The sequence below is a fragment of the Cordyceps militaris genome (genome assembly GCF_000225605.1).
Source record: "Cordyceps militaris CM01 unplaced genomic scaffold CCM_S00002, whole genome shotgun sequence".
NCBI lineage: Eukaryota > Fungi > Ascomycota > Sordariomycetes > Hypocreales > Cordycipitaceae > Cordyceps > Cordyceps militaris.
The window spans coordinates 457,436-476,597 of NW_006271970.1; the positions used below are offsets into that span (position 1 = coordinate 457,436).

The window sequence follows — 19,162 nt, forward strand, 5'->3', positions numbered from 1 at the left end:
TTTAACAGATTTCCGCATGCGACCTCAGCTCGACGCGCACGGATTAAGCCTCATCACGGGCATGTGCGCTTAAGACGCCACGGCGCCCATACGAACGACCAGCGCTTCCTCCACCCATGAGGGGAAACTGGGAATAATTGTCAAGCTGCTCAGTCAAAAGCTTGGATACGCAGTGCCATTGAGATGGCGGCATATGACAATGGGACCTGACAGCCCTGGTGTATATCCCCCACGCTCTATTATCAATTATCAACGCCTTCTTGGCAGTTGATTGGCAACGGCTGCTTTTTAGGTGTGTGGGCGAGCGGAGACTTATCTCGTACGGCTCTGGCCCAGTTACTCAGTCATGTATTCTTAACAAGCTAGTTATTAAGTTATGAACTAGGCAGTTCAGCCCTTCCCCCAGCCCAGCGGCCGCTAATGACAGGGGCGACGGGGTGGGCAGTGTATGGCTGAGCAAGGCCAAGTGGCGCTAACATGATGAAATCGGCAACGAGTCTCATGACCCTGTCTGGGGAAATGGCAGCCTGTCATTGCGCCAAGGCGAGAAGCGAGTTGGAAAAGGAACATGGTACATACTCACAAAGGCAAAGGTTGGTGTACAATGGAAAATAAAAGCCAGATTAAACTCTGTAGTAGAAGATAAAAAAAGAGGTATACTAGGTGGTACATTTTCGCTCGTAAAGGGGACATTTTCCAAAGAGACAACGTCGAAGCGTGCTGGACATGGAAGTGAAGAGAGGACCGATTACAGGACGAGGGCGGCGATGGCGAGAGCCAGGGCACCGGCGGGAGCCATGATGCTGCCGCCGTTGACAACAACAGGGGGAGCGCTACCACCGGAGCCGGAGCCAGAGCCGGAACCAGAGCCGGAACCGGAGCCGCTACCAGAGCCGGAGCCAGAGCCAGAACCGGAGCCGCTACCAGAGCCGGAGCCGGAGCCAGAGCCGCCATTGCCATTGCCACCGCTGCCACCGCTGCCACCGCCAGTGGTAGAAGGAGAGGGAGTTGTGCAGATGGTCGTAACCGTGACACCGCCACCAGGGGCAGTAGTAGTAGTTCCGTTGTTCCACTGAGAGCTGGTAGTCACACCACTCGTGGAAGTACCAGTCGTTGTGGTGCCGGTGCTGGTGCCAGTGCTACCGGTGCCAGTGCTACCGGTGCCGGTGGTGCCAGTGCTGGTAGTTGCAGTTCCCGAGGAAGTGGTGCCGGTACCAGTCGAGGTGCTGCCGGTGCCAGTAGTGGTGGTGCCAGTGGTGGTGCCAGTGCCAGTAGAAGAAGTAGTGCCGGTCGAGGTGGTACCAGTAGAGGAAGTGGTAGCAGTGGTAGCAGTGGTGGCAGTAGAGGAAGCAGTGGTGGAAGACGACGTGGGAGGGTTGGCATCCTTGCAGTCCTTGTACGCGGCAATAGCCTGGTTCAGCGACTCGACAATGAGACCACTGATGGCAGCGGCAGCCTCGCGGTCCGCCGGGTTCACACGGTTGCTGATGGTGTCAATCAGCGCGTTGGACTTGGCGGCAATCTCGGCCGTCTGGGACTGGACCAGGCCGCAGAGGCTGTTTTGCTCGACGACGGGCCGCTGCGCCGTCAGCGTGGCGACGAGCGTCTGCGAGTCGGTGTAGAGGGCGAAGACGGGGGTGCCGAGGTTGGCGACGTCGGACGTCGTCAGGTCCGCGCCGGGCGTCGCGTTGATGGTCTCCTGGCTCTTGACAACGTTGGCCACGAGCACGTTGGCCGCGTCGGTGACGGGCTTGATGTCGCCGTTGAACCCGGCCGCCGCCGCGTTGAGCGCGATCGTGTCCCGGTCCGACTGCTCCACCGCGGCGACAATCGTGTCGTACAGGGAGGCGGCGCTCGCCGAGCGGCTCACGAGGCCGGTCACGGCCAGAATCTGGGACAGCTTCATAGTTATGGGGATTGAAGGCAGTGGAAAGAGAGGTCGGTTGAAGCAAGGAGGACTAAACGAGTGACGTTGACGAGTTTGATTGCTGAATCAAGCGGAAAAAAGTTCCCTTTGTACACAGGACGGGGCGGGCGAGGTCAGCTTTATGAGAGCGGCTCTTCTCGACGGTCTGGCTCGCTGTTACATCCTCACAAGCTACCGAGGCGAGCGCCTGCGGGCGGAACATCAGGCTGCAGTAGCGAAATGAGTCTATTGCGTTCTTTCCAGGATACGAGGAGCCTCAGCTGCATGACCAGGAAATGAGCAGCCACCAACCTGCCAGACTAGCACCTTGGCCAAGCCACAGCAGAAAGTGTGGTCAAGTCACTTGTCGAACCGTTGTTGCCTCCAATGAAGCGGCGTCCGGGGCCGGGCGATGCCAACCCATTTGGGCAATAGACCGACACGAACCCCATGCTTACCCGCTCCAAAGTAGGTTTACTTCACCCCGGTTCTTGCCAAGTTGGCACGGACTGGCAACTACAACAATGCGCGGGGTAAGCTGGGTCCGGGTTTGAACTTGGGGGAAGGACGGGGAAACCAAGCAACAAGATTCCCGCTCAAGCCCCCCTTCCCGATCGAGAGCAGTTATTTCCAAGCTTGGACGATGGCCGCGTCTTGTCTCATCAAACTGGGCATGAACTTGCAGCAATAGACCCATTGCACAGATGCGGAAACCACCTGTTCTTGTTCTCATGGCCAGTTTATGGCGGCAAACCCACACCCACCCCAAGCCAAGAGGCTGAAAATTTTCGTTTATTCGTAATGCAGGTTTTGTTCCTTTGCTAATATCGTTAGGCCCGGTCCCCGCTACGTAAAAATAGTCTTCCCAATGTGTCATAATGCGAGACTAGTTATACGGAGCCACCCTCAGAGCCGTTCCGCCACACTACCAGTGGGCTTGCTCTTCTTTTATTATTAGCCAACCCGTCAACGGGCGGCAACACAAAGTTCGCCCGACTCGCCTTTCCCCCCGCCGCGGATTTATACCCCAGGAAGTTGCGTGCGATCCTCTCACCGTGGCTCTTACTCGATTGGACCAAGGTGGCGTTGACTATCGACGCCACCGTCTACTCGGCCGTCCCATGGACAGTGGCGGACCTGTCACTCTCGCATTCGAGCTTGAATGAGCGGGCGCTAGAGCTGGGTTAGGTTGCCTCTGTGAGCGAAGCGAGCTTCTTGGAGATTGCTCAAGTGATGGGATGGAAGCCTCGGGACCAAGCCTCGGGCCCCTGCCCAATGTTTTCCGTCTCTACCCAACTCCAATAAAGTTTTGTTAGTCCATGGTCGGTGGGCTGTTTCTTAGCACCGACGCACTTCCGTATGTGCATCTGTGCTGTTTCTTAGCACCCGGCTCACTTTATATGCATCTGCCCTTTGTAATGTATGTCGGTACTCGAAGCCATGTATGTATAGTCTGGGGTAAAATGTACAGGGTGCAAGTCCGCCAGAAAGGGCAGAAATCTATGAGATGGATCCCAGCCCCATTGGCTGCTCCCGTATCTCATGGCCGCTTTCGCACGATCTTCCCGCATCAAGACATACAGCCAAGAGTTTCTCTGCAGTGTAACTCGAGACAATAACCTTTTATTCCCATGTAGATCTTGCTCGCGTCAGTCGTCGCTTGGAGAAAGGTTGTTGTGCGTGGTGCTGTCAGCTTGGGCTGCGAGCAAGACCGGGAAGCACAAACCGCGGCCAGCCAAGATATTCTCAAATTGTGACACATATGTCCAGCTCACACGAGATACCGAGGACAAAATTCTGTACAAACTGACATAATGAAGCGAGGTAACCCATGCGTGACGATGGCGGCACTCGACTTGATCGTCCGGCAGTTTGAACTCAATGTCTGGCTCCCGCTGGTCACCCGTTGGACCCGCCTCGTGGAGCGTGAACAGCTCTGCAGCATCTATAAAGTTAATTAATATAACTGACCAATCAGATACCAAACAGAGTTACATCGCAGCCGTTCCTGTACTGGCTGACGGGGCGGACCGTAGCTGGTCAAGACTCCAGAGCTGCCTTTCCCAGACGACATCAGGCAACATGCGGGGTAATGTCAGCAACGATGTCCCAGAACGAACGGTTCTGGTTGGAAATACTCAGCATCTGTGGCGTGCAAATGCTAGAATCAGGCGGAGCTGGGCCTCGGGAGCACATGAAAACGAGGTTCATCAAGGATAGCATGAGAGTTATATACTCATGAACAGATATAAAAACCCTCGTTGTTCTCTCTTCAAATTGCCTTTGATATCTGAATCAACACAGACACTCCTCTGCCTTCCTCTGCCACTCAACAAACACTTCTCAAAATCTCATTTCAACCACCCAGCTTCTCACCATGAAGTACTCTGCTCACGTTGCCGTTGCCTTCCTCAGCGCTGGCGCCCTTGCCAACATTGCTCCTCGGGCCCTCTCCGACTTCCAGCTGGTTCTGAGCACCGTGCAGACCGACGTCGACAATCTCGACGTCGCCGTCGTCGGCTTCACCGGCAACACGGTCCCCGTGCAGGCCGCTGCCACCACGCTCATCAACCACCTCATCAGCGGCAACACCAACCTCGCCGGCCAGCCCGTTCTCAGCCTCGCCGACACTCTGGCGCTCAACGCAAACGTCAACACCTTCAAGACCCATGCGCAGACCCTCGTCACCGACCTCAAGAACAAGCGTCCCACCGTCATCGCCACCGGCAACTGCGCCCTCGTCCGCAACAACATCAACGACATCAACACTGCTTCCGGTACCCTCGTCGCCACCATCGTCTCCAAGGCTGCTGCCGCCGCCCAGAGCATTGCTCAGGGACAGGCCAGAGACATCCAGGCCATTCTCGATGACGGCAAGGCTTACTACACTGTCGCCAACTGCCCGTAGATTTTCGGAGCTGCCTGTGCTACAAGCCTGGTGTGATGAGGACCCTCATGGGCCATTCACCAGATAGTATTCTAGGTCCTCCCGGCTAGCCAATGCCAAGTTTATATAGCCAAATTGAATACTATTTTGCCGCCATGTCACTGAGTGTACCGTGAATATGTAGGCCAACAAAAGTCACGGCTCAAAAGACTGCTAGTACAAGGTAACATCACAGTTGACATCATAAGCTAAATGGCTAATAAAATCTAGCACTACGACTATTTCCCTCAATACCCATTATCTTCAATTGGAGGTCATTTTGCAGTGAGACGGCCCGTGTCTGTTACCCTTGAGCGCTTGGTACCATCACCAACACTCGAGCGAAAGCAGCGTCAGTGTCTGCGGCTACTATAAAATACAGGTCAAATTACCTTGAAATTCAAAGTGTAGCGCAATGTTCATATAACAAGCAAGTTTTCTGCCGAGGTCTTTGCCGCCGACGACTCTATCAGTCCGGCAAGTTCATCACGGGTTGCAGCATGGTGAGTTGGTCAAGCTGTGTATTACTGTCTATTTCCGTAGGTACATGAGAATTCCCTTTTAAATCAAGAATAACGCTTTGAATCTGATGCAATAAAAGTACAAAATGAGTGAAAAAGCTGAGCCGTCTATCGTCGCTGATTCATGGGGTATGACTCGTGGTATTCATTGTACGAGTTGCCACGGGCGTGGTCGTAGGCTCGACCATTTTGGCGGCCCTGACCATTGCTGTGGCCGTCGCGAAATTGATGCAAGGCTTCGCGGGCAAGCCCAGCAGGGCCCCGGGACTGGCCTCGAGACTGGCCCTGGTAATCGTGGCGGTATTGGTTTGGGGGCTGCTGGTAGCCAGGACCAGTCGCATAGGTCTTGCTCCCGTTGTCTCTGCGGTTCATCTTGGCCGAGGCGTAGTCGCGGGCACCGACGCCAACAGCGGCAAAGGTGGCCTTGATGACATCAACGGGGTTGAGCATACTGAGAAACGCCCAGATGCCGAGGAAGCCGCCCTGGTACGAGGTGGGCGCCCAGTGCTGAGTCTCGCCACGCTCGGCGCCGCGGGCGACCAGAGACTCGAGCTTGTAGGGGCCGACGGGGTAGGCCCAGAGAACGACAAAGGAAATAGGTACCATCTCCAAGCAGCTGAGGAGCGAGGGGATGCCGTAGTGCAGGTCGGCGTAGGTGAGGGTGTCGGTCTCTTTGAGGACGTGAGTGCTCTGCAGGATCCAAAAGAGAATCTGCTGGAGAAAGGCGAGGCCGACGACAAGCTTGATGGCAATGAGCTTGGTCATGGGCTTGAGGTTAGGCATGTGCGTCTTGAGCTGTACGGCGACCAGCAGCACGGCAGCAATGGCCAGACCGGAGGAGAGCGCGGTGGCGATGCTGAGCCACAGCTTGGCAAAGTTGGTCTTGCTTTCAAACTGGCAGTAGACGCCCGCGACCTGGGTGACAATGGTGGCAACGGCGACGCCAAGGGCAATGACGGGGTACTGGAAGATCATGAAGCAGCGTTGCTGTGAGTTGTGTCAGAATTCGCAGTATTCGGGACGTGTTGTGGGAAACTCCGGGGAATGGCTTACAGCGAACCACTTGACACCATCCTGGACAACACCACCGTCGGCCTTCTTGTCCTTGATCTCAATCTGCGAGAAGAAGCCATCGCGACCTTCGTCGTGGGGCGAAATGTACTCGCAGAGAAGCATAAAGTAGGAGGCCAGGCAGAGTGCTTGGAGAAGCTCGAGGATTGGGTCGAGGTAGACTTGGGCCTGGGGGAAGCAGATGCAGAGCAGGTTGACAATGGCGTAGAGGGGCACGAGCGAAATGACTCTCAGGACCCTGCACAGAAAATAAAAGTCAGAAAAGTGAAACCACGCTTGATTCGAGGAGCGCTCGCAATGAGGCTGCTTACTTGACCTGCTGACGGGGCACCGATAGATGAGTGGCATGGCGCCACAAGTGAAGGAAGCTGACGATGCAGGCCAGCGCTGTGCAGGCCCCTGCGAGGATGCGGTTGAATTCTTGAAATGTGAGACCGGCAACAAAAGTCTTGTTGGCGCCTATATTGAAAGAAAAATCTCAGCCATTTGTAATACTTTGTCGTGGTTGTTGAGTGTAAGTCTTACGGGAAGTGAGGTTGTGCGTGGGGCACGAATCGCCATCGTCGTCGTCGCCGATGCCTAACATGTTGGCCGGTTTGTTGTGAGTAGTGTCGAGTCTATTCGAGCGAGATTCGTTATTGTAAAGAAAAGAAAAGCACTCAGGAGGTTATTGTCCAGTGAAATAAAGCATGAAAAGAGACAGCGCAAATCCGGGATTGGGCTCGCGGCGAGCCATGGCTTCTTATATCTTTCGTGAATCCCGTACGGTGAAACTGTCCCAATCCGGTAACCAAGATGTCCTGACAGAGCCTCTCACAAGCGAACTATTAGTTACAATCAGGACCCTGCCACAGCCACAGCCCTAGACGTCAGCCTTTGCCGTCACCAGGTTCCACTTGTGAGATTTGGGCGTGCGCCGTCGCCCAATGGAGCCCAACTAGGATAACGTCGTTTCTTTGATAGCAGATCGTCCTGTTGATTCGAGGGCTCTTGCACTTCCTCTGCCGCATTTGGCTGTATCCAGCTGATGGCCACAGAGAGTAACGCTGAGGGTACGAGAAAAGCACGCGATTGCGCGACTTCGAATCGCCGCGAAAAGGGGCCGTGAAATTAAAAAACCTTTGCGATTATCGAAACGTCGCATCCAATACTAGAAAAAAAGTTGAAGGATTGCGCAAGCCTTTCTGAATCCCGTCGCGAAGCTGCGCCCAGGTGACCCACCACTAATCTCGATCCACGCAATCCCTCTCCAGACTTCCTTTGCTCTACGCGCCCGGCGAGAGTCTGCTTTTCGTCAAGCCACTATTTTTTTTTGGCAAATCGCAACTGCTAGCGCCGGAACGGGATTTGGGAGATGCTGTTTGGACTGACGTATGTGGCCGCCCTGTCCAAGTTAGTCCCGGGAATAGCGAGCGAAATCTCGGTAGACCCTTGTCGTACAAACTCCCTTGTTCCTCTGCGGTTGTTCTTGGAGGTGTTGATGTAGTTGGTTATTTTGTCCTGGTTCACGAGAAAGAAGTGTGCCAAATTTCCTCGTCTGTTGAGACACAACAAGCCTTGTACGGAAATCCTTACCCAAAACAGGCCACGGATTCTAGCCACGCCTTGCAGCCAGCCACGCGGAGAAGAACCAACTCTGAGACACAAAAGAAGAGCAAAAAAAGGTATGCCCTTGGTTGGTTGGGTGCCCCTCGTCTGCGACAATGGTTGCACAGCCCTGCAACTTGCCGGGAGCCGAACATCAGTTACAACTGCGGCGCTTCTGAACTCCGGTCACCGCAGACACGAATCCCGCCCCTCTCAATTCTTTTGTGACGAGGCCTCTCGGGTTCTGTCCCTCTCTCGTTTACGCCGGCGGTGACGCAATACGGGGCCGACAGTCGCACGCTCCGAATCAACCTGATGAGGCGCATTTTGCAATCGTGGGGATTGATCGAGCAAGGCTCGTCAGGAACAAATGGGTGGAAGGACTTGGTGTCCAAGACAAACGGCACGGAAGCCGGAAGAACGACCCTCCGTCAACCGTAGCTGTTTCCACCAACGGACCCACCAGCGTGTACAGAGTACGTACTTGGTACAAATTACGAATTACCAACAACTGAATTTCACTCGTCCTGTGTGCCCCTTCTGGCAGTGCCAACAACACTATGGCGCATAACATTTACAATGATGGCAAGCTCACTCGAACTGTGCTTTTGCTACTTTTCAGGATAATGTCGAGCAGAATTATGCGCCGGTGCTTCCACCAACCCAATAGTATCGTCTTCGTCACACCCAGTGTCTGCATCAAATCTACCTCCTTCACGACGCTCGCTGAAGCCGAAGCCATGAGATTCGTGTCCGCATCGTCAACCGTGCCAGTCCCGAAGGTTCATATGGCATTTGAACACGACCGAATCGTCTACATTGTCATGGAGAGAATACGGGGCCAACCACTTTCTGTAGGGTGGGTGCAGAGGTCCGCAGCATCAAAGGAGGCCATTCTTTCCCAGCTTCGCGATATGACGCAGGAGATCCGCCAGATACGAGCACCGAAAAGTGCCGGTATATCCAATGTCTGCGGAGGTCCGATCTTCGATCACAGACTCCCTGGCCGAAGCAGCTGGGGACCCTTTCCGTCGATTCGAGACTTTCACCGTGAATTACGCAACGGAATAGAACTTGAAAACATAAAACAAGATGGCAGCGACATTTCCCATGGCCTATCAAAGCTCATCTCATTCCACGACCAGCTCTGGGAGGAGCCAGTTTTCACGCACGGCGACTTAAGCAGCCTGAACATCCTAGCGCAAGGCGACAAAATCGTCGGCATTATCGACTGGGAAACCGCGGGGTGGATGCCTCCTTACTGGGAATATACGTCGGCATGGCATGTTAACCCTCAAAACCAATTTTGGCAGCAGGAGGTTGACAGGTTTCTTGATCGACCGGAACAAGCACTAGAAATGGAAACAATCAGGAGAAAGTATTTCGGCGACTTCTGATTTTGCTAAACGGGTCCAAGGCGTCTCAAGGGATACGCTCGCGCTTTTGTAACATATCCCAGGTAGCCACTTTTGATTGGTCGAATGTGCCTGACGCTGCCTGCCCATCGAACCGATGAGAAAGCTGTTTCTCTTTGACATACCAGAGCGCAGTTGCAAGAACTGCGTCCCAATCCAGCTGGTACGCTGATCTTTCAAATATACCATATCCTGATTCCTGGTGTCGATATAAAGCCTGTATTGCTTCCTGAACCCAGTATACGCAGTTCCACCCAGGCTGTGACTCTCGGATGGGTATGCTTCGCAAGACTGCCAAGAGGCCGTTCCGGTCCTTGACCTTGGCTATCAAAATGCGGACTAGTATCATCGCAGTCGGCGCCATACTCATATCTCGCTCTTCAAACTCCCAGACCGACCGAGCTTCGCCATCAGCGAAATGCATCTTTTCATGTGCATGAAACCGAGTCCCGCGAGAGTTGTAGCGTTCCATCTTTGGGCCTAAAACCAAGGCCCAATGGTACCTGTCGAGAAAAGTGTCGTTAGTGCTGCCCATAAGTCGCACAATGCAGGTAGCGCCTACTTATCCTCGCCGCCCGGCATTGTGGGGTTGCCACCACGAGCATACAACGCCACGTACAGACGTTCTTTGTTAGAAAAAGGCATGATGATGCGGTGGTGTTGATGCGGTGGTGTTGATGCGGTGATGTTGATGTAGGAACTGTTCAGCTAGAATGAATGGCAGTCTCTGCCATGTTTATAATTGTACACCAATACTGCCACGGCGCTTACTGAAACCAATAATATGCGGCCGCCCGTCACGTGAAAATTCATTGCTCCGTACTCGAAGCAAATTATACAATTAATAATATCTTAATATCTGGCAACGTTAAAAACGATACAAATACCGTTAGCACACACCTTATAGAAGGCGCTATGGCGGGGGACTGGTCAGCTACTTAGGTGTACACACAGATGGCAAGCAAATTGATGTACCTAATTAGTATCGATGGTTGATAGATGATTCGGAAGACGTGGTCGAGGTAGCAGCCTATCGAGAACCACTGAACACCATTAAGACGCGACAGTAGAGAAGACGCACTGGAGGGGAGGTTTTCAACTGCGCGAGACCCGGCAACGGTCCTGCCACGGGTTTTCCAGCCCGCACAAATTTATCGAGGTACTAGAAGGAGCAGAAGGCCCAATTAGTGTTATTCAATAAATAGTAAATAAATATATTAGTACCTTTGAAAACAGTTACAACTAGGTAGGTATACATGCGAAAATGGTGGGTGCGTAAGCGCCTGACAAGGACCCAACATGGTCACAGGAGGACCTCTCTCTCTGCACAGTCAGTCAGGCAGTGAGTGGTATAAGCGGACGACCTTGATGAGCAAGAACAGACTCGATAAAAGATGCCGAGCCAGTGGAATCATCTCGCTATACGAATCCGTACGTTCGTACTTATTCCTGCGATTACTGATAAAATCCGCCCGCCATTTCGCGATGCCTTGCCGGCTGGCTCAGTAAAAGAGGCCGGGCCCCGCCGCCCACTGCAGGCTCGAAGGTACCTTGGGGGTCAATGCGTGTATGCATGTGTCAGGGTTAGACTTGAATGACTACGCGTTTTGATCCTGGCCAGCATTGCCCTCCAACGTTGCCTCGCAAGGTGACGGACCCAGCGGGCTGAGCTAACTCGAACCGCAGCTCGGCACGGATATTGCAGGTGAACTAACAGGTTCAGTAGAAGTGTTCTTGGCATTATGAGCTAGTTTCGGCGCGGGCCATGTTTGAAATCGAGAAACAAAAAGGCCACCCACACTCCACATTCGTTTCTCCGCATGGACACACACCAAGTGGCTTGCAGCTCAGCCGGCCTTGTCGGCACGAGGGATAGTGAAAGCTATACGACGTCCATCTTTTACCTTCCAAGATGGGCAAGTCCTCAACCAAGTGGCGGCTGGCGTGCATCTTGGGCGGGCGCGGCATCGTCGTCTCCCGACGGTTCCTTGTTTTAGTACATGTTCCTTGCACCGAGTTCCAACAATGCCCAGCACGCTAAAAATCGGGTGGGCTTGATCCATCTCGTCCCCCGACGATGACATCTCTTGGTAAAAAGCCACAATCAGTCACTAGCCAAGGACGGCGCACAGATCTGGGGTCGTCAGGTCTTCTGCGATAACAACGTCATTGTGAGGCGCTGATTTTCGATGAGATGACTTGCATTCTCCACCATGTCTCACTCTGTTTTTCGTCTTCTTTTTTCTCGCAACTGGCCTGTACTGAGTGAGGCTGGGCGAAGCTGTCAGCGACTCAGCCCTGAACATCACAATCCTTTGTTCCGGGTGGAGCTGTTCTCTCGGGGGGACAACTCGGATCAACACTGCAACCCTATGGCCCTTTTGCTAGCGTCGTTGCTCACCTTCCTAAACCAATGGCTCAGAGTTGCAGCGGAAGCGGAGCCGGTACTCTTCAGACACTTGATATGGTCTGTCAAGGCCGTGCAATTGGAGAGAAGAACTGATGGCTGGTGTCAGGAGACCGGGTTCCTGTACGCCATGGTCGCCGATGGAAATACGACATTGTCCCGCTGCGGGAGCTGGAGAGTGCCGATGAGTATATATACCAGCCTTCGCCAGCGACGACTTGTTCATCTTGTCATCTTCGATCGACGTTGTCAGTGTAAACTAGCTACCTCCAATCATGAAGACCACTCTGCTCATTGCCAGCTTGGTTGCTGGTGCCGTTGCCCTCCCCTCCGACACACACACTGTTCACCAGCGGCGCAATCTGGCCCAGGATGTGCGCTTCGAGAAGCGAGCCGCTGTCGAATCCAGTGCCAAGATCCCATTCGAGATTGCTCTGAAGCAGGGCAGCCTTCAAGAGGCAGAGGACATACTTTACGACATGTGCGTTCTGGCCGTGCATCTCCGCTATTGTATCTGGGCTAACAAGAAGCTTACAGCTCCAACCCCGTCTCGCCCAACTACGGCAAGCACCTGTCCAAGGAAGACGTCGTCAAGCTGTTTGCTGCCAATGACAAGAGCATCGACTCCGTCAAGCAGTGGCTGGTTGGCCAGGGCATCGCCGAAAAGGACATCCGCGTCAACCCCACCAAAACTTGGATCACCGTGGACACCACCGCTGGCGTCGTCGAGAGGGCCCTGAAGACGAGGTATCATATCTACCGCAGCACCGCTTCGGGCCAGGACCACATTGGCGCCGAAGAGTACAGTCTGCCCAACAACCTTCTCGACATTGTCGACTTTATCCGCCCCGGTCCTGCCATGACCAAGGTCACCGTCCGCGCGACAAAGCCCGCCACCGGCGACGCTGCCATTGGCGAGCCCGTCCGCAAGCTGAGCCAGGACGAGATCAAGAGCGTCGACGAAGCTATCAAGTCTGGCCCCAGCGCCGGAGGCGAACCGCACAGCGCCGCAAACTCTACCCTACGTAAGCGCATGCCCCTAGGAGAAATGTAATCAAGCAGAAGACAAGGCTAACTGAACATCTCCTAGCTCCGTACCTGCAAATTTGCAGCAGAGCTGTTACTCCTGACTGCATCGCCTACCTGTACAAGATTCCCAAGGCCACAGGCACCAACAGCACCAACCGCCTCGGCATCTACGAGTCCCTCGGCGACGTCTACTCGCAAGAGGATCTCGACCTTTTCTACAGCAAGGCCGCTCCGTACATCCCCGCCGGCACCGGTCCACAGCTGGACCTCATCGACGGCGCCACCGCACCCAACAGCCCCGCCAATGCCGGCGGCGAGTCCCTGCTGGACTTTGACATGGCGATCCCCATCATCTACCCCCAGGGCACCACCCTCTTCCAGGTAAAGGCTGATCAGTACTACAACATCTTTGGCGACTTCCTCAGCGCCATTGACAGCGATTACTGCAGCCAGGATCCCCTTTTTAACAACCATAAAATGTGCGGCTCGTATGAGCCGACCAACGTCATCTCCATCTCCTACGGTGGCCCCGAGGATCCCACCGATCCCAAGAGCGCCCATGTGTGTATCCGAAATGCCAAAAAGACTGCCCGAGAGCTTGTTCGCTAACACTAATCTAGCGCCAATGCAATGAGTTCATGAAGCTCGGACTCATGGGCATCACCACTGTTGTTGCCAGCGGCGATGCTGGCGTCACTGACCGCAACGGCTACTGCCTGGGCCCTCACCATGACATCTTTGTCGCCGATGATCTTTGCAGCTGCCCGTACATCACCGCCGTCGGCTCTACCCTCATCCACACTATTGACAAGCCCGAGTCGGCGACCGAGTCCTTTTCTTCTGGCGGCGGCTTCAGCAACATCTTCACCCGCCCGACGTGGCAGGACGACGTCGTCGGCCACTACCTCCTCCGCCACAACCCCGGATACTTTGCCTACAACACCTCTGAGGGTGACATCCCTGGCGACGCCGGCATTTACAACCGCGGAGGACGTGGCTTCCCTGATGTCGCCGCTGTCGGCGACAACGGCCTGGTAGCCGTCGGCGGCAGTCTCGGCTTGTCTGGCGGCACCTCCATGTCTGCGCCCATTGTGGCCGCCATCCTGAACCGCATCAACGAGAAGCGCCTCAGTGTCGGTAAGGGGCCGATTGGATTCGCCAACCCTGCTCTGTACGCCATGTCCAAGCGCAAGGGGACCTTCAACGACGTCACAGTCGGCAACCAGGAGCTGGGCGGTGTTGGTAGCGACCGTGGCTACAGTGCCTGCGGCAACAACGGCTTTTCTGCCGTCGAGGGCTGGGACCCTGTGACTGGTCTCGGTACTCCCGTGTATGATAAGTGGGAAGCCTACTTCCTCCAGCTGTAAGGGTCGATAAACAACGCCTTACTGGAATGTATAAAGTGATTTACAATGTTAATGAAAAAGAACTCGAGAAATAAAGATATATGAAATAACCGTTGATTGCCCTTTGCATAGTTCGTGATGGTTGATGCCCCGCCCTAGATCTACAAACCCGGGTGCGCGAACATGTGCTGGTCTGTGGTAGATGCGCAAAATTCGAGATGTCGGTATTAAGAATTGGGACATGCGGCAAAGCAGGACATGGGGCTTGCCTTGAGATAATGCAACGGCGGAGGATAGGCGAGGTTTTGGTGTTGTTGGTGTGTATGAAGGCGGGGAGTTGCGATACCAAGTTGTCGGTTGTTCGGGCGAGATGCACACGCGGGCGGAGAGGGCGGGGCTGACTGGCGGGGAACTCGGAGAGACATGGAGGATTCGCAAATGTCCAGCATGAGAGGAGCTGCAGGTGTGCTGGATGGGCAAAGATGGCGAGATGCGGTAGCGTGGCCGCCTTTGTGGGCGAAGCGTGGGTGAGTCCTATAAATTTAGAGGAAACGAGTTTGGGGGCACACTGTGGAATTGATAAAGAGGCGCCGTTACATGATCAACTGTATGTACTACATATAATTGTCTGCGGGATACACCCAACCTCATATATCAATTGGCACGAAAAGTCTCGGAAAATGTTCAAAAGGCTCGGCCACATTGACACTGTCTAGCGGCACAGCACGGCTCTGCTGACGCTATCATACGAACATTCGTTATAGTCCCTGCTGCACTGCAAACAAGCAGTCAGCATCAGCAGGTTGTTGAGAGACGAACACATACCTTCTTGTTGGCAAATCTGGGGCACTTGACGAAAGTATCCTTGCCGTTTTGGTTTTTGTACTTGCATTCGTTATTGGCCTTGGTGCATATCTTTGAAGAGCACTCGATGGTTAGCTCTGATCGCCAGTACAATCTGGATGGGTGTGTTCTTCCTCACTCCGTAGTACGTGATTTGGGCGCTGGCCGCATCTCTGGCATCAAGCGGGTCGGACAATGGCATGGCGGCGGCTGCCGCAGTGAGCAATAGGAGAGCAAATGTAGGAATTTGCATTGTGTCAGGTTTGAGACGACTATGCGCGCAAGGCTTTCCAGCGATAGACGGGGGAGATGTATGCGAATCTTTCTTGAGAAGAAGTGTTGCTGGTAAATTGGTGGTTTGGAGCGGCGTGAAGTCGATAGATATAGAAATGGTGTGATAGTCCCGGGTGGGTGTTCCTACCAGCGACTTTGCCACGGTCCGTCTTTCTTCGTACCTATTTGGGCTGTATTTGCTGAGGAAGGAGTCTGAAATCAGGCTGGGAGCCTTATCAACCTTGACGTATGTGATATGTGATGCTCACCTACCATCGCATATCGTCTCTGGCCTAGACCTTTCCCGCCGCATGAAAGGAATTTTTAGGATGCACTTGGACGAGAAATGTGATGCAAAACCCAGGTTTTGTGAGTGGCCAGACGGAACACGCATGCAAGATCCTTCACGGTGACAACACTTAGCAATAATATATTGCTACTTATCGGTTGATCGCGGAGGGCCTCGGTCAGACACACATAGGGTTTTCCTCGTGCATCGGTTGTCACACCGATTGTCACACCGAGCCAACCTGATATTAATAATACGCACATTGCATATGTCTCTGCGTATTGGAGTGTCGTATGAGTTGTAAGTCAAGAAGGCGCGAAACAAAGAGCAAAGTCAAGCTGGTTTGAGAGAGTTCCCAGCAACGACAGGCACAATTGCGGAAAAGCTGCTGGCCCGTGAGGGTGGTTTATTTTTATAGTGTGCCTTGCGGCCATGGGCCACGTCTTTGGGCGTTGCAGCCTTATATTAGAGACTTGCCTCAATGGCTGGCTCTCTCAGTCAATGCGATATGATGCATCGTGCAGCACAAAAATTCAGTAGACACTCCAAAAGACGATGCATACGGCATTTTGCTAATTAAATCACTGCCTCAGGGGCGTCCCTTTCCCACCACGGTTATTCGGGCTTGTTCTGCGCGAGACTCTCCTGTTCAACATTCAGCCTCGCCAATTCTCTCATTTCCTTCATAATCTGCGCCATGAAGATTTCATCCCGCGACCGAAGGGCAGCTATCGCGGCCGTGATTTGGTCGTTTTGCTTTTGCAAGACCGCGCGGGCCGCGCTTCTCTCTGCTACCCGCCGTTCCCTCGCGTCTCTGGCTTCGGCCGACTCCCCCGACGTGAACCAAGCCGTCAACTTGAACTCGCGCTTCGCTTTTGACGCACTGCCTGCCACATCATCCCCTTTGTCGTGGAAGCTGTCCAGCTCAGCCCTGATCTTGGCCAAACGCTGTTCCTCTGTCCATATTTCATGATTCATCGCAGATTGCTGCGCCTGTAATTGACCAAGACTCACTCCTAGTTCGGCAATTCTCTTCTCCCGTCTCCTGTCACTTTCGCTGTCCTGATGGAATGAGGGCTTTGGCTTTGATGGTGGACGCGCATAAGTGCTCGACCCTAGCGGTCGGAGGGTTCTGTCATACTGACGTCGCTTCAGCGGGTCAACAAGAGTCTCATGAGCATTGTTGAGCTGAAGACGTGTGTTGTCATTAGCAACGAAGAGTCTCATTTTCATGTGGAGGCGGGCCTTACCGTTTGGAAACGCACAGTTGCATCTGCGCTATTGAGATTCCTGTCTGGATGGTGCAATTTGGCGAGTCGTTTGAAAGCTGCCCTAATTTCAGCTTCCGATGCGGATTGCTTAACTTGGAGGATCTCGTAATAGTTTCTACTCATTTCGCCCAAGACGTGGCCGTACGTGACAAGCAAAGGAAAGGAAAAGCTTCGGGTGGCATGAGGACGATAGGGGGCTGTGAGTGCTGTGTAACCCCGAGTGACCTACCCTGTAAACTATTTGACATAGAATGTACATTTATACATCACAATATATTAAGAATTGATTAACTTCGTTATTATCTTGGTATCCTTCAAAATAAAATAAATATAACTAAATGTACAATTTTTTTAAAAAAAATACAACATTACACACAAGCCTTAAGATTTTAGAGCGGGCTGTTTTCAATGAAACTCCAAGTAAGCTTAATCATTTGGAAGCGTACAAAACGTTCAAAAGGCCACAAACCCTTCCTCGTACGGTTTATCATTCAATCAACTGGTTGCATATCTGATGCAAAATGCCTTCAAGTCGTGCCTGCTATCATCACCTTTGCTAGATTCTCTCAGGCGCGGTGATGGGGATATGAGGGACCGCGGCTGTTGGGTAAACTAATTTGTACCTAGCTATGACTTATCAACACAGTTGCCAGTAGATCCACTGAGGTACTGTGTGGCTGCGCAGCACTTGCAGGCTGACCAATTATCCCCGGCGAGGCAAGCACAATAGTTGTTCTGGGTGAGGTCGCACACCTGCCCCGTCCAGCGCTCATCTTCATTCTGTGAGTAGAGGCAGACATCAATGTCGTCGCCGTTGGGGGCGTCGTAGCAATTGCCGTAGAAGGCTTTCTGGCCGGCGACACAGCAGATGGTGGTGTTGGGGTTCCTCGCGTCGACGGTGCACTGCGACGCGCCGCCCGAGCACACGGTGCCGTCCAAGCACACGGACGAGCCCGGCTTGACGCAGCTGCCAAAGTTGACGGCGATTGGGCCCGCAAAGTTAAAGCTCCCTGCCGAGACAAACCAGGCCAGGTACTGGCCCGCGGGGAGGCTGTCGGGGAACGGGATCACGACAGTCCCGGCACTGGCGGAAACGTAGGTGGAGATGAGCGCCGTCGTGGTCGGGGCCTCGGGATTGGCGGCGCTCCAGACACCGATGTAGTTCTGTGGGTTAGGCGCAGTGCACGTGTAGTTGAAGGTAAGGGGCGGTCCGCCAGGGAGATATGCAAGAGTCCCTGTCCCTGTCTGCTGTCTCGGCGCGAGCGTGTCGGCGGAGAGGTTCGGCGAGGCCCCGACATTCCCCAAAGCTGCTATAAAAAGCACAACAGTAGCAAAGAGGGATCGCATCGGAGTTTAGAGTAGATGAGGCTTTTGCTGGAGAAAGAGAAAAGTAAAGTTGGCAATGGTCAAGGTTGTAGAATCTTGTCGTATTGAGGCTTTGGCTGTAGTGATATTGAGAGAGGAAGAGAGCCGCCAGAGTTGCTTTATATAGTCGGTTTGCGGTTCGAATCTTACTTCAAGGTGAAAAAGGCTTCTTCACTGGCTGACTGACTCCATCTATGCCAACTCTCGGCAGGCCGCTATGCGTAGACAACTTTGAAACAAGTTTAGAACATTTCCTGTCGGCAGTTAGGACTAAAGTAGAATACCCAGCTCATAGCACCTGGAATGACAGTATGCATCGATGAGTCGTGCGTTGAACGATGCAAGGTCACACCACCACCCGAAACAGGCGCTGGAGACGATGCACTTTCCATGCTGGAACCAGGTTTTATCATGACCTTCGATTGGCGGAAAGATTAGAGTTAGTCGAATATTGAACATGCCAGGTCACATCGAGCTATTGTCCGTGTTCACCGAGAGAGCTGAAGCTGCAAGTCTTGGATGGAGTAATCCGTGTGAAGTCACTGGAGAGGACTTGTATAGGTGTGGCTCATCAATCAGGACGGCAATTTTAAAAAAGTCACGGCAGTTGCGATAGTTTGACCAGAGTGTTGTTCCTTGCCATAGTTCCGCCCTGCGATGCGTAAATGCACTGGGCGACAGATCGTCCCAAATTGAGATGAACAAAGTGGGCGAATACTTACTTATAATTTAGGTTCAGTCCCCATCTCCTTATAATATCCACGAACTTATGATACAGCCCGAATACGATAGACGGTACACAGTCCGATCTACAAACAAGCTTAAAGCATGTTCGAATACTGTGTAGGTCAATCTCTATCAGTCTCCGTCAGGAGTGGTCATTTGCCGAGCTTCCAAAGCTCACTGTCTCATG

The 19,162-nt window shown here is 53.4% G+C and overlaps 7 protein-coding genes across 7 annotated transcripts; 3 read left to right on the plus strand and 4 right to left on the minus strand.

The window, feature by feature from the left end:
* Nucleotides 1-4,283: 4,283 nt before the first annotated feature.
* On the plus strand, nt 4,284-4,814 carry CCM_02088 (uncharacterized protein; the record flags this gene model as incomplete). The annotated part of the gene is made up of 1 exon (XM_006667242.1): nt 4,284-4,814. One exon carries the CDS (start codon nt 4,284-4,286, stop codon nt 4,812-4,814), a length of 531 nt encoding a protein of 176 aa, XP_006667305.1.
* Nucleotides 4,815-5,461: 647 nt separating this feature from the next.
* CCM_02089 (uncharacterized protein) lies at nt 5,462-7,160 on the minus strand (the record flags this gene model as incomplete). Its single annotated transcript, XM_006667243.1, has 5 exons — nt 5,462-6,340; nt 6,407-6,662; nt 6,736-6,883; nt 6,950-7,041; nt 7,126-7,160. The coding sequence occupies 5 exons, from the start codon at nt 7,158-7,160 to the stop codon at nt 5,462-5,464; spliced, it is 1,410 nt and encodes a 469-aa protein (XP_006667306.1).
* A 1,430-nt stretch (nt 7,161-8,590) lies between these two features.
* On the plus strand, nt 8,591-9,408 carry CCM_02090 (Protein kinase-like domain; the record flags this gene model as incomplete). Its single annotated transcript, XM_006667244.1, has 2 exons — nt 8,591-8,613; nt 8,682-9,408. The coding sequence occupies 2 exons, from the start codon at nt 8,591-8,593 to the stop codon at nt 9,406-9,408; spliced, it is 750 nt and encodes a 249-aa protein (XP_006667307.1).
* Nucleotides 9,409-9,433: 25 nt separating this feature from the next.
* On the minus strand, nt 9,434-11,394 carry CCM_02091 (uncharacterized protein; the record flags this gene model as incomplete). Its single annotated transcript, XM_006667245.1, has 5 exons — nt 9,434-9,953; nt 9,989-10,134; nt 10,508-10,588; nt 11,029-11,136; nt 11,257-11,394. The coding sequence occupies 5 exons, from the start codon at nt 11,392-11,394 to the stop codon at nt 9,434-9,436; spliced, it is 993 nt and encodes a 330-aa protein (XP_006667308.1).
* A 714-nt stretch (nt 11,395-12,108) lies between these two features.
* Nucleotides 12,109-14,229, plus strand: CCM_02092 (alkaline serine protease AorO, putative; the record flags this gene model as incomplete). Its single annotated transcript, XM_006667246.1, has 4 exons — nt 12,109-12,314; nt 12,371-12,858; nt 12,924-13,423; nt 13,483-14,229. The coding sequence occupies 4 exons, from the start codon at nt 12,109-12,111 to the stop codon at nt 14,227-14,229; spliced, it is 1,941 nt and encodes a 646-aa protein (XP_006667309.1).
* A 626-nt stretch (nt 14,230-14,855) lies between these two features.
* Nucleotides 14,856-15,304, minus strand: CCM_02093 (uncharacterized protein; the record flags this gene model as incomplete). The annotated part of the gene is made up of 3 exons (XM_006667247.1): nt 14,856-14,948; nt 15,034-15,123; nt 15,191-15,304. The coding sequence occupies 3 exons, from the start codon at nt 15,302-15,304 to the stop codon at nt 14,856-14,858; spliced, it is 297 nt and encodes a 98-aa protein (XP_006667310.1).
* A 924-nt stretch (nt 15,305-16,228) lies between these two features.
* CCM_02094 (heat shock protein DnaJ domain protein) lies at nt 16,229-17,007 on the minus strand (the record flags this gene model as incomplete). Its single annotated transcript, XM_006667248.1, has 2 exons — nt 16,229-16,801; nt 16,864-17,007. 2 exons carry the CDS (start codon nt 17,005-17,007, stop codon nt 16,229-16,231), a joined length of 717 nt encoding a protein of 238 aa, XP_006667311.1.
* Between the last annotated feature and the right edge of the window lie 2,155 nt (nt 17,008-19,162).